General features: G+C 41.3%; 1 protein-coding gene across 3 annotated transcripts; it reads left to right on the top strand.

The window, feature by feature from the left end:
- The first annotated feature begins 1,944 nt into the window (after nt 1–1,944).
- Nucleotides 1,945–12,941, top strand: gng7 (guanine nucleotide binding protein (G protein), gamma 7). 3 transcript variants are annotated; one of them, XM_044374922.1, is made up of 4 exons: nt 1,945–2,021; nt 6,542–6,679; nt 7,925–8,040; nt 8,290–12,941. In XM_044374922.1, exons 3-4 carry the CDS (start codon nt 7,960–7,962, stop codon nt 8,413–8,415), a joined length of 207 nt encoding a protein of 68 aa, XP_044230857.1. In that variant the 5' UTR covers nt 1,945–2,021; nt 6,542–6,679; nt 7,925–7,959; the 3' UTR covers nt 8,416–12,941. The 3 variants fall into 3 exon arrangements, with proteins under 3 accessions (XP_044230857.1, XP_044230855.1, XP_044230856.1); XM_044374920.1 differs by lacking the exon at nt 1,945–2,021 and adding an exon at nt 3,537–3,642; XM_044374921.1 differs by lacking the exon at nt 1,945–2,021 and adding an exon at nt 3,677–3,829.
- Nucleotides 12,942–13,948: the final 1,007 nt, after the last annotated feature.

The raw sequence follows: 13,948 nt of genomic DNA, 5'->3' as shown, positions 1-13,948 counted from the left end.
TTGACCTCACCTGTGCATTGCAAAAAGAGGTTTTAATGATGACAATGTCAGTCGGTCCTCAACTTTGGTCCGGACTAAAAAATCTCAACTTTGAAGCATTGCTATAAAATTTTGTCCAAACATTTACGTACCTCAGAGGATCAATCCTGATGACTTTTGATTATTCCCTGACTTTTCCTCTAGCACCACCAGCTGGTTAACATTGTTTGCTTTTAGTTAAAGTTTTTTTCTCAAAAAAATGTTTTGCTTATTGTTACTTCACTTGGACGTTTGAGCTTCACTGTGCAGAATGATGTGCGTTTAGAAGTTAACACTAGAAGACGGTTTTCACATTCTTCCACTGAAGGAGGAAAGTTACTTTGTGCTCACCGAAAATCTGAGTTTAAGGCGTTTACCTTCAACCTTTGGAATGTCTCAACATCTACTGATGGATTGATCCCCTTACTTTTCCTCTGACGCCACCAACAGGTCTTCATTTCATTTTTTCCAATACTTTGGTTTAGAGCTGCAATGATTAGTCGATTGAGAGAAAATTAAATCGGTAACTACTTTGATAATCAAATAGGCCTAATTGTTTTAGTCATTTTCAGTCAACAAAAATGCTAAATATTTGCAGGTTGCAGCTTCTTAAATGTATATCCTTACATCTAAGAATGGCTTCCTGTGTCATACATGATAGTAAAATGAATATCTTTTGATTTTGGACTGTTGATCAGATAAAACAAGACATTTGAAGACGTCATTGTGCTCTCTAAGAAATTATAAAGGTCAAATAAAGAGAAAAAAATCAGATTAATTGATAATGAAAATAACTGTTAGTTGCAGCCGTACTTTGGTTTATGACTAATAACGTTAGACTACCTGCAAAACTCATGAAATTGTGTTTAGTGCCAATTAGCAAACGGCTGTAGACTCTCAGTCTTTTCTCATAGCTGAATTCACTCTGCTAAGAAAACCCACTCCTCCTTTCTCTCTCGCTTCTCTCCTCTTAACTTTCTAACATCTGCTTGGGGATGCTGTGCCCAGCATGGTTGCTATGGAGACGGTGTGACGTTGACGACGGTTGTCGCATCAGAGTGTGGTGTGACCCTGGTGGGGACAGAGATGCGTTACGACAGGCAGAGGTCTCCCATGCTGCTGCTGCTGCTGCTGCTGCTGATGCTGCTGCTGGACAACGCGGAGAGACGGCAACCCCTCCGCTGGATCTTAATGAGATAATCTTCTCGTCCACAAACACGTGTGCTTCTAGACATGTGGGAAAGACTGTGCAGCCTTATAGGTCAAATATAAGCCTACCAGCGCGCACATGACAGCTCAGACAAAAAAATAAAAAAGGTGTGTGTAGGAGGTGGGGGGGGGGGGATGTCACCTCCGTCAGCCTGAGAGCATCTTTTAGTCGTGACTCATGGGCTTCCACAGTTTAAAAAATGAAGCGCTCTCTCTGCTGTAATCCACTGTAACCCACTCCCTTCCTCAACACGTGAGGAAGGGAGGGTGGGAAAGTGGGAAAGGGAAGAGATGCAAGTGAGATGAGAGATGAAGGAGGGTGAGGAGGAGAGTCGAAAGGTGAGGAAATGAAAGAGAAATGTATAGGCATCAGCATAATTCACACATCAGTGGAAATGAGGCCAATGCGGTAGCTACTCTCTCTCTCTCTATCTCTCTCTCTCTATGAGTTATAAATAGATCTCCTGTGGTTATAATAAGCAGCTAGAAAAAAGGTTTCCATAAAGCCACGAAGAAGACATAGCTGAAGACTGGATACACCTCCATCTCTGCCAGCAATGGCCCAAAAGCAAAGATTCTGTGTAAAAATATAAGCCTTAGCCTACACATTAAACCTTTGTCCCCTTCGGCCTCCCAGCTGCCAATAATCATGCAGCAGCAGATGCAGCACGTTTAGCTCTGTGTGGAGGAGTGGACTACACAGCTAGGTGGAAACGGAGGATGCGTGTTTGCACCGGGGCCTGCCAGGAATAGAAGGAGCGGCCCACACCTCCCTGGAGAAAACGGTACTACAGGTGGGATACTGGCGCCATCGTGTGGCAGCGAAGCGCAATGCACTTATGTTGGAAAAAGTCATTTTACTGTGATGTACAGATCCAGGTGTGCACGTGAGAGGGATAAATATGTTATGGTTGCAACTAACAATTATTTTCATTATCAATTTCTCAATTAAATGGCTAAAAAAAACGCACCCTCATACTTTCTTACACACCACGATGACGTCTTCAAATGTCTTATTAGGTTTGATCAACAGTCCAAAATCCAAAGATATTCAGTTTACTATCATGTGGGACACAGAAAAGCTTCATACCTTAACATTTAAGAAGGTGCAACAAGCAAATGTTTGCCATTTTTGCACAAATAATATTAAAACGATTATTATCCAATTATCAAAATCGACTAATTGACTATTTTTTGCAGCTCTAGTTAAATACAGAAGTAGAGAGCTGGGAAAAGGTTATAGTAGAGCTGCAAAATAGCCATTATTCTATGTCAAGCTTGCAGCAGCTAAAATAAACAGACTCTGTACTTCATTTGAGCACTAACCTCAGTATAAAATACAAATAATGGAAAATATATAAGGCAAAGCACTACAGTCGTCTGCATAGATCAGGTAAATCGTCCCTTATTAAATCTTGCCCAAAGAAGAAGATTATAAAGAGAAACTGAGATGGGGATTGTGCAACATAGGCTGCAACTCAGTGCCAGTAAGATTTCATTTATGCTTTATGCTAATGTTCACATTTTATAAGTCTAGAAAATATCTAAAGCAATATGATTCAAAGAATTTAAATGGAGAAACGTGATGTATCTGCTCGTAATGCAAAATATACTTATTCTGATCACTCAAAATATAGAATATTCACAATAAGGGGCAGGCATTTATGTTAATTTTGTACGCAATGAAAATATTCAGGCAGATTCTGTAGAGGAAAAAAATGTTATTACTTGCCTGGGATCTGAGCCAACAGCTACAATTTACGAGAAGATCACAGATTAGATCTGCTGGAGGAAGATGAAGCCATTCAAACATTCAGCCACTATACAGGATCCAATATTATGTCTTAGAGGAAATTACAAGTGTTAAAATGGCCCAAATGGTTCCAAGAAAAAGAAGTTTCGAGGGGATCCAGAAAAATACGTCTTTTGATTTCATTGTTAAATAAAGGTTTTCACACTGAGAACAGGTAAATGAAGACCTTTTATCAGTAAATTGTGAATGGGGCTTTCATTCATGCAAGTGCATCTATACCTATTCCCAAACTTACAGGGCTACAAGACAATTACCCTGAACTAAATTGATTATTTAAATTATACTCCATTGTTGAGACGAGCATGATTGGAAAACGTACACATTCAAACTCTCCTTGTTTAGAGGATGCGTTCATGTTATCTGCGTGAAATGTTTGTTTAGGAGCCCCTGGGTGAAAGCTGCTGTCACCGGATCGGATGGAAGTAGGGAGAAGGAGAGAGGGAGGAAGGGAGGAAGAGAAGGGAGGGGGAGCAGAGGAGTGGACAGACACTGGTAACGGAGGGGGAGGCGTTTGGCTCGGTAAAGACGGGGAGTGAACGAGCAGAGAGGGTGAGAAACCAGCGGATCTGGCCCTTTAAATCACCAATACAGCGCATTCGGAGGTGAGTTTGGAGATATTCGGGTATTTTTCTCCCTGTCTATTATAATTGTAACGCGTCTGTGCGCCTCTGCGAACCCGGCTTCTTGCCACCGAGGGCGGCTGCAGCGGAGAGGGGATTCATCAGTGTCACGAATCCGGATTTCCCCAGCCCTTTGCCGGCAGAGAGGGTGGGGAGGACCGGGGACAGGGTCAGTGGAAGATTTCCTACAGCTCGGCTGGACTCTGAGGACGCACAAGCAACTGTATCCAAAAAACCTCTGGATATAATATGCTGAAGTAGGCCGTATGCCGATCAATTTGCATAATAGCGGAACATAAAGGCATGCGCTCCAGTCTTCTGCCCATTGTCGCTGGATGGGTTTATATTGGCTGCTGGAGCCTGCCTCCCTCAAAACATGTCACCACCCTGCTCCCACGGCTAACAATCAGGGCCTATTTGCAGACCTGAAGCGGTCTAGTCTGGTCTTCACTTGGGAAAATATCTGTGGCTTTGATATGTGCACAAGGTCTGCTTGTGCTTGCGCGCCTGTGCGTATGCGTGTGTATGTATGCGTGCGCGCGCGTGCGCGCGTGTGTGTGCGTGTGGTGTGTGGATAGCCATGGGAGAGAGAGGACATGCTGTTCTATCCATCAAAATGCCCGCATTGTGTTTTCACACGGTAGAGCAGTGAGCAGGGCCTATAGCGGAGGACATGGCTCCGTACTGTAGGCCCGATCAGCGCTCAGGAGCTGCTAGGATCAATAAGGATTGATGCATTTTTGCGCGTCTTGAGAGCGGCGGTGGGATCGCTGGCTGGCTGGCTGGTTGGCTGGCCAGGGCCTGTCCAGCTCTGGTGATGTTTTGGTCCAGGCTAAGACAAATGAACAGCATAATACTGTAGGTTTAGCCTCTGTGCATCGGCTTCTAAAGAAAATGTTTTCAATTTTGGGGGCGTGTGAGAAGAGAGATGTGTCTACGCTGGGGTAGAAATTCATGTTTGTGCTGGGTTTTTTAAAGTGTACAGCTCACTTCTCTCAGCACGGAATGCGCCACAGCAGAAAGTTTGAAAAAATCAACAGGCTGAAGGAATCACGGTTTATAATATCCCCAAACTGTTAAAAAAGTGGACATTTATTGCTTAAAGGTGTACTATCCCTGCGAGTTGTTTTTGCTTGTGGTACAATATGAAAACATAGTCTTCAGTTCTGAACAAAACTGCCAATTGAACTTCAGGGTAAAAGTGCAGTCAGCTTGTTTTAATGTCAGTTATGTGGTGATGGAAGGTGCCACTTTTATTATTTTGGGGGAAGCTGATCATATAGGAGTTAGACAACAACATAAGAACACATTGCACTCCAAAACAATAGTCCTGCAACAAGCATTACCCTTGTCGAAGCTTGGAGAGTCCAATTTTTTTGTTGTTACTGATGTTGATTCATCTGCGTGGTGATTTTGCACGTTGTAGTTTGTGCTGTTGTTTATTTGGATTGTGTTATATTGTCAGGAGTTGCTGCTATTTATAGGAATATCTATATTTTTTTCTGTTGGCTGTCAGTGATGCTGCATGTGGGGGGATTTAGGGACACTCCTCAAAACCTGGCAGATAATGAGAAGTATACTGTATGTTTAGATGGAAAAGTATGTGTATTTTAAGGACAAATACTGGTCCCCACAAGTTAAACCATAACATTTTAGGATCTTCTTGGTTAATGCTAGTGTAAGGGTTGAGGTTAAACATTAGGGTTAAGGTTATGGTTAATCTCCAGGGAATACATTTGAATCTCGTAAGTGACATAAACAAGTTTTTACATAAATGTAGGACAAAATGTCCACACAAGGACAGAGGAAACAGAAAAATCTCTCGGTAGTGGGGGCATTTTGAAACTAACTAGTTAAGAGAAGGATTTGTGGGGTTAAGATTAGGATTAGGATTAAAATTAGGGTTAGGTTGTGAGACAACCAAAGAATGTTCTCATGAGTGTAATAACACAAACGTGCATGTGGAGACAGAGTCAGACAAAATTTCATCAGGTGTTTTAATGAAAGTCTGTTCACTTCTTCCGTCTTTCTTCTCTCTCTCTCTCTCTCTCTCTCACACACACACACACACACACACACACACACACACACAAAAGCCCTAATTACAGACATGAATCTCTGAGCTACTCCACAGTAGGAGTAATTAAAGCAGGACTCTCCTCCCGGGAGAGAGAGCGACAGACAGAGAGACAGAGTGAGAGACACAGTCGTAACACGCCAGTAGTACTGTATGTGAGGAATATACGAGGTGTGTTTTGATCATATGCACTGGCTGCTGCCTGTGACTCCAGCTGGGGGAAACTTCCATGCTGTGCTAAAAGAGAAGTGCTAAAGAAAGAAAGAAAGAAAGAAAGAATGAAAGAAAGAAAGTGGAGGTTTATGAGATATGAGACACCACAGGTATCAAAAGATGTGTGCTGGATCACAAATTCAGGGATGTCCCACCATCTGATCCATTAAATGGTAGTACTGGTGATTTGTGATATAAAAAATGAGGTTGTGATGACATTTATTGTAATAAGGATGATAAGGTCAGTGATGACAGCTTGGTGTTGAAGCAAAATTCCAGTCCCCCTCCTTTAAAGGACCTTAATGTGGTCCAACCAGCAGTTATCACAACTATAAATTGTATAAGAGAGACACTTGCAGATTGCTGATTTCACTATCACAGCTTTTATCTTCCCAAACACCTCCCAAAATCTTAAATTCAACAAGTTTATGTGGGCTAATTGACCTCTTTAGAAGTCTGTGGCATCAAAGATCCCTTGGTATACACAACCGCACATGGAAACTAATATTTTTAATTGTATAAAATGTGAGTTGAATCATAGCTGTAGCAGCCAACTCACCTGTCCCTCTCACCTTTTCTCCTTCTACACAGAGACAAGCCAATGTGAGCTCAGCCGCCATCCAGCTCTGTCGTTTTGACCCAGTAACCGCTCTCCCACCGCTCAGCTCGTCCTCTCCATCCCGTCATACTTGTGTTCAGAGAGAGTCCTGTCTGCACACCATCATACAGGTAACACTCTTTATATGTGAGTATATGTGAGTAAGTTGCATGCATTACATATAAGCTAAAAGCTTTAAGATTGTTCAGCGTGAATGACAAAGTTCCATCCTTATTTGTAGTGTACATATAATTTCATTTTGAACAAGAAACTTCAATTTTTTGCTCTTTATGAGTGTTGCACCAGCATATAGTCACCTCACAGTGGTGCTGTAACTCTACAGCAAAGGCCATACAGTCACTTAAACAAGCTATTGACAGTTTTAAAGGTGATTAAGTTGCAATCAGTGCAGTCAATGCGATGTTTATATAAAGTATGTCAGTAAACCCAGAGGCTAATGTAAAACATAATTTAATTGTTGGCTATATTAAGCAAAATCCTTCCATATAGTGCATACGACTGCCGAATTTCTAAAGAGGAAAATGTTTCATAGATAATAAGTGTGAGATGCCAAAAAGACAGCTGTTGGATTTATAGAGAGAAATCAGTGAAACAGTTAAATTAGAAACCAGAATGAAGCTACAGAAGCTTTCAAGTTGATCTTTGGCCGTCCGACTCACTACTGTTGTCCCCAGATTATTTTTGCCTGCAAGCTTTTTGTTTTATAGGCAACAACCAGCTGGCGAAGAAGTATCCAGATGCTTTACTTTTTAAAAGTAGCATTACCGCAATGTAAAAATATTCCATGACAAAATCTCACTTTGGTAAAAGTGCAGAAGTGTTATCAACAAAATGTCCTTAAAGTACTAAAAGTTAAAGTACTCGTTATGCAGAAAAATGGTCCCCGTTAAAGTTTATTATTATACTGTATCGTTAATACTGATGTATTAATATGTAAGCATTTTAATGTTGTAGTCGGTCACGGCCAAGCTAATGTGAAGTAGTTTAATACAGCCTACTGTTAAGTAGTTAAATCTATAAGAACCCATAATATTTTATAATCTCATTTAAGTAAAAAGTGCTATTTCCCTCTTTAGTGAAGTAGAAGTGTAGATTAGCATAGAATTAAAATAAAGTACCTCAAAACTGAAGTATGCAGTATGGTATATATATACTGTATTATTATAAATAAATTATAAATTACTAATATTATTATATTATATATATTAAATGTAAATTTTCAAGCTGATACTCTTTATTTCACCTTTATTTCACCAGTCTTGTTTTCTGCTGAGCTCCAACTCTTGAATGCATATTTGATTAAATCATCCATTACTGTCTGCATAGTAATCTCTTTTTCTCTCTCCCTCATTCAGTTTCCTCCTGTGTTGGTGTATTCTGATGGATCAGTATGTCTACCACTAATAATATCGCTCAGGCCAGGAAACTGGTGGAACAGCTGAGGATTGAGGCAGGGATTGAACGCATTAAGGTAGGATTATAGTTTACTCCTGAGTGTGTGTGTGTGTGTGTGTGACTATTCATCCATATCTGACCATAATTTCCCTCCGTCCCTACCTCTAATTTTCTCCTGTCCTCATTCTTCCTCCATTCTCTTTTTCTGTTCCCCCTACTTGTCCAATTCTTCTCCACATGTCCTCCCTTTTCTTTCCCCTTTCTCTCTCCCTCTTGCCTCCCCCCACCTCCCCTTATCTTCCTCTCCCTGCTTCCCTCCTCTCAGGTGTCTAAAGCAGCAGCAGACCTGATGAGTTACTGTGAGCAGCATGCTCGTAGCGACCCTCTGCTGGTTGGGGTTCCCACCTCCGAAAACCCTTTCAAGGACAAGAAACCCTGCATCATCCTATAGCTGCTTTCTGCTCCTCTTGCCCTCACACACACAAACACACACACACAAAAAACACACATTCATGCATTTACAGACACACACACACTTTCAGTACTTAAATTGATCCCCAGAACTCCCAGACACACACATGCAAACACACACACACTCGAAGCAGCCCTGCTCAATCTTACAGGGCTCTGCTCTCTATATCCAGTATCCACACACACACACGGAAACACACACACTCCCAAAATAGCCACTCTGGAAACGCGCCATACCCCGGAGCCACAGCTAGGGGGCAGGTATCATGTGCTCACAGTGGCTGAGATCAGTATATCACTGAGTATGATCCAAGGTGCTTTGGTAATATTCATATATGCTGGTAAATTAACTACAAGTGTTAGCTTAACTTGAAAAGGGATTTGGACATTAATAATCAGTAGGAAACCGGATTTTTGTTCCTTTTTTTGTCACGAAATGAGGGGTTGGGTAAAAGATGGACAGCTGTGCCATAGGCAGGGAGTGGGAGGATGCATGTGGGCAACAGAATGGGCGGTAGGCGCTCCTGCCAACCGTGCCAAACACGACCTGGTGTCTAATTTAAAGCTCAATAATCGCTTCTTTTGTTTGTGGGAGTTGAAAATTCACCAGGTCTGAGAGCTTTTCTCTTGGACCTGCCTGTGCTAAACCATGGCAGGTTATTTCGGAGCGACTGGCTGAAGCCTTTGCCTTTATCGGGCTAGCATGTTCCAACCCAAACCTGTTTTAACAGACCTTCTCTGCCTGCAGTGGCTTCACTATGGCCGTCTGCAGCCTTTGGCCAAACCTCCAGCTGTGCCAACCTGTACAGAAAGCCGTCTGTAGATGCTGATCTGCTGTCACTGATTCTGTTCCCCACTGCAGTTTATGAGGCTGCTGTTATCGGCAGAAATGTCTGTGCTGACATCAGATCTGCACCTACAGAATGAGGGGAACATAGTGAACCGCTCTACACAGAAGTCAAGCTATTAACCCCGGACGTTTACTGCATTTTTCTTAAGAAATACTTGTTTGTGAACTCAATGTATGTTTTGATATTTTGTTGAAGCATTACTTAACAGATAGATAATACTGTACATTTTTTTGGATTGTTTTGCAGTACTTTTGATGTAGGTGTTGCCCCTGGCTGATCATGTTTCTGTTCCTGTGCGACGTTAAAATGCTCGTGTTGATGAAACAACAGGAGATTTGGTTTGGAGCCAGGGGTAATACCTAAGCTGATACCTGCTAGGATCTTAAACAAACGTTTCTACTGTACATCAAGCCTCCCTGTGCTTTACACTGAGAGAGGGCGAGGTCACAGACTGACCACACCCGAGTGTCAGTCTGCAAGGACTGCAAGGCTGGAGGAGGAAGTATAACTTATAGCCGTCCCAAAAAGTAAAAATGAAGCTGTCCCTTTCCTGCCTTCTCTGCTTATGTTTGACTCTTTTAATTGGCAGTTGTTGTATGGTTATCTTAACCTGATCACTTGCAAAGACGGAGGTGCTTGGAGCATTTTTTCTTTGTTCTGTTTGCCTCTACAGTGGAGAAGGTACATATGTATTGTTTTAATGCAGAATAATCCTTGCTTTAAATCAGATAAGGAGTAAATATTACCTGGCTTCCTGGTCCAACAGCTCACTTAAATATAAGCTGGGACTGGTCGGCGAAAAGCCAGCGGCCCCCACTTCTCGGTTTCCGCTCTCCTGTTTAACCTCTCCTCCACAAAGCTCTCCTCCTCCTCTCTGAAAAACCAAACTTGATTGTAAAAACTGAAGATGAAGAGAAAAAAAAAATGAAGTTAAGAGAAACAAACTAAGTGTACAAACTTTCTTTCAGACATGTGCAGAAGTGATAAGTTGAAGAGTAGCTGTTTTGGGTTTATTTTTGAGTTTCTTCTTTCTATGGAGTCCATGGAACCTGGTCAGTTGAGTATTACCCTGTACAGTGTTTGTAAGATACAAAATCTAAACACGGAATCCCCTCTGTGGATGTTCGATTTTTTTAGTACTACTTATTCTGTTTTGTCAGTCAGGATTCTGTCTGTCTCCATTTTTTTTTTTTTTTTTATTGTCATTCAGGTTTTAGAGGCTTGCGATAGCGGAGGTTGGTTTTAACCACAGATATAAATACAACACCTGATCAGGATATATAAAATAAATGTAAGATAGAAACACAAGCTCCTGGTAGGTTTAGGATCCATATCCTGTTAGAGGATTAATCAACATCGGACCTCATTCCAGTGGAAAGAACCAACCTGCGATCTATCCTTTAACACCAGAGCAGCCCACAGTTTTTAGGGTTTTTTTCTCCAGTGTTGGTTTTTCGGTGGGCGACAGACAACTAGGACAACACACATGTACACATGACACACACACTCGCTCTTGCAGCTGCTTTTCAGGTTAAGGGATGATTGCTAGAGGTCAAAGGTTAAAAGTGCTGTAAGGCTTGGCATTGAGAACTGGTTATTTGCTGAAAGAAGGGAGCTTTGTGCCATCATATTTACATTTTTAGCATTCAGTCGAGGCTTTTGTAAAGAGTGAACATACAGTGACAGAGCAGGGTGGGGTCATTTGGATGGGAATTATGGCTGCTGATGGACTGTCATGGAGGTTGAAACCCCTGCTTTTCTCTTCTCTAATCACTAGATCAATATGGTCCACCTGCTACGCTGACTGTTGGGAGTTTTTTGGAGGTGGTGAGAGTTGAGCAGTTGTTTGTGTCTTCATGGGTCCACACATGCTTCTGTGTGCGTGAGAGTGTCAATTATACAGATACGTCTGGTGATATTCTGTATTTGTTTCACTGTCATTAAATCCCCTGAAAAGACCGAAACCAACAAGTAATTGATCCTACTAACAAGACCCCAGCTGTTTTAGCTGTTGTTGCTGTTATTAATTATTTGGCCTTTTTTTTAAGTAAAGTAGTAAAGTAGTTATTTGTGACTTGTTTTTAAAGATGTCTCAATAGAAACGAAAACAGGACTGAGAGTCTTTTCATGGGATACACTGAAAGTACAAAAATGTAGAATATCACCAGCATTATCCATTGAAGGCTGGCAGCCAGCGGGGAACACGCTGCAAAAAATATTCACCTCTAATAGCGATTCAGTGTTGACCTAAGTATTATTTTTCTTTATACAAAATACACAGTTCCCCACTTTCTGAAATAATAGAGTATTATTAGAGTACCAAATTGACAATATGTTGAAATAAGGTACCTCCCTGACAGATTCGGGAGCTTTTCTTAAAATATATATATAACTTTTTGATGAAATTCAAGATTAAATTGCTCATTAACATCCCTGTTTTCTCACTTTGTCACAACGATGGCTCGTGATACAAAGCACTGGCTCATCTCTCATTTGCTTTTCCAAACAGAGAGAGCAGGCCATTCCCAAAGTATAGAGAGAGCAGGAGCTGGAGAAAGGCCAAAGCGAGGGCTGAGGGTGCGTGTGTATTCATGTGTATGTGCGTGTGTGTGGGTGTGTTTCGGGTGCTAGCTTTTGTTAGCTGAAAAGGATGATTTGGCAGAGGTAGGCGGAGAAGAGAAAATAGAGATGCACGCATGTGTGTGTGTTAAGTGTGTGCCAGTGTGAGAGAGGCACAGTGTGCAAGAACACACAGTGCCTCCAGTGCTGCGCAGAGTGTCACATAGTAATGTTACAGTACTGCAGCCCTGCAATTCCAGGTCAGGGTGAGTCTTACCGAGGGTGAGGTCATGTTACGCTGTGTGAGTCAGAACAACATGTATGGTCTCCAATTGCTCTTTTTTACCGGTCAGAAGCATTTTGAAGAAGAGTAAAAATGGACAATATTCTAAAATTATTCAGTTCAAGTGTGGGAAGCTGTTTTTGATGTAATGACTAATAACAACTTTAGCTGGCAGATTCACAGATTTAAAAAAAAAACTTCTCTTTCTGTGTGGCTCAATCTGTTTCTCTGCAACATCATATTAGCAGCAGTTTATTGTCACAACTCATTTAAGCCTTAGAGATCTAAAGGAATAGTTCAACTTCTTGGGAAATACAATTACTCACTTTCTTGCTGAGAGTTAGATCAGAAGATTGATACCATTCTCATATTGGTAGATTCAATAGGCCTATAAGGCTACAGCCAGCAGCTTAGCTTAGCATAAAGATAAAAAACGGGGAGACAGCTAGCGTGGCTCTGTTACAAGCCACCTGTAAGTCACTCACTAATTAACACGTTATATCTCGTTGGGCCGTTGCCAAGCAACCAGCAGAGAATCCTAGAAGTCACTGCACCCGGCCAAGAATCAGTCGGCCACATAACCCACCACAAAACTGCAATTTGCCGTTTTTATACTTCAGTGTTCATACGTATTAAACAAATGCGTCAATTAGTGAGGTTTAGAGGTGCATGTTGGTGGATTTTGTGACCTTCGTATATCTTATCTTCTTTTCTCCCTGTTTCCAGTCTGTATGCTAAGCTAAGCTACCTAGCTGCTGGCTGTAGCTTCATATTTAGCATACAGACATGCAGATGTCATGGTGTCCTTTCACTGACATAAAAAAGAGCAGTCAGCCGAAGAAATAAAATAACTACATACTGAAAGTTGTGTGCAAATTGCAGATAGAAAGAATCACTAACCTGGGATCATTTTACTTTTGCCCCTTACCTGTTTTATGATTGAGGAAATAACTGATTGTTAGTGTTCAAGGAAGGGAAAGCAGTTCCTTGTAATTTATCTGGAAGGTGCAGCTAGAGTCGATAAGGATTACAACTGCAAAGAAAATAAATATACATACCAGCACACATACACCCTGATGTTGTCCTGAAGATGTCTGACAGATGCTATTTTTTATCATCATTGTTTTTTCAATCATTCCATAGCTGGTTGGGCTTACAATCAGAAACAGCCGATCTGAATTGCTGGTTTGGCTGACAGTTTGTCTGATTGGTTGGTTGTTAGTTTGCCTTATAGTGGCGTATATTGTGTTAATGCTGGTCTTGGGGTTATCAGATCAACAGAATGAACAGTCTTAAAGTAGAACACATGGCTCGAGATGGAAATCCACTGGTGTTGTGACACAAAGCGAGCCCGGTGAAATTAATTTCTGGTCAGGTGGGGAGAGTTGAGGCTCCTCACTGGTTGACTTTCATATCAAACATCACTGAATCGGCTCTGAGCCCTTCCCGAGACTCATCTTTTGTGTTCTGATCTCCTGTGTATGCATACAGTATATGTATCTTTTTGCCTTGATTGATTATGAAGAAAATATATCTATTTTTTGTAACTGTTCTCTGATGTGCCATAACTCATGTTTTCTTGCACACTGTTAATATTTTGTGGATATTGCTGTTAAAAAAAGATGATATTGAGAAGTAGATAACATTAATAAAAATATGATATAATAACAAATGCTCTTGTGTATTTTTTATTTTTATTTGCAGCAGTTTGTTGGTCATCAGTTGGTGCAATACATTGCTCACAATTAAAATATCTCAACAACTATTGCATGCAGTGCAACTAAATTTGGCACAGATGTTGATGGTGCCAAGAGGATGAA

This window comes from Thunnus albacares, chromosome 15 (assembly GCF_914725855.1).
Source record: "Thunnus albacares chromosome 15, fThuAlb1.1, whole genome shotgun sequence".
In the NCBI taxonomy this organism is placed as follows: domain Eukaryota; kingdom Metazoa; phylum Chordata; class Actinopteri; order Scombriformes; family Scombridae; genus Thunnus; species Thunnus albacares.
The sequence above is the reverse complement of the archived record's forward strand: the minus strand, read 5'-3'. Positions and strand labels throughout refer to the sequence as shown.

Excerpts from the sequence above, each read along its gene's own strand:
- gng7 (XM_044374922.1), top strand. The coding sequence starts at position 7,960 with ATGTCTACCACTAATAATATCGCTCAGGCCAGGAAACTGGTGGAACAG. Across the intron at positions 8,041-8,289 it reads CAGGGATTGAACGCATTAAG|GTGTCTAAAGCAGCAGCAGA; the intron begins GTAGGATTATAG and ends CCCTCCTCTCAG.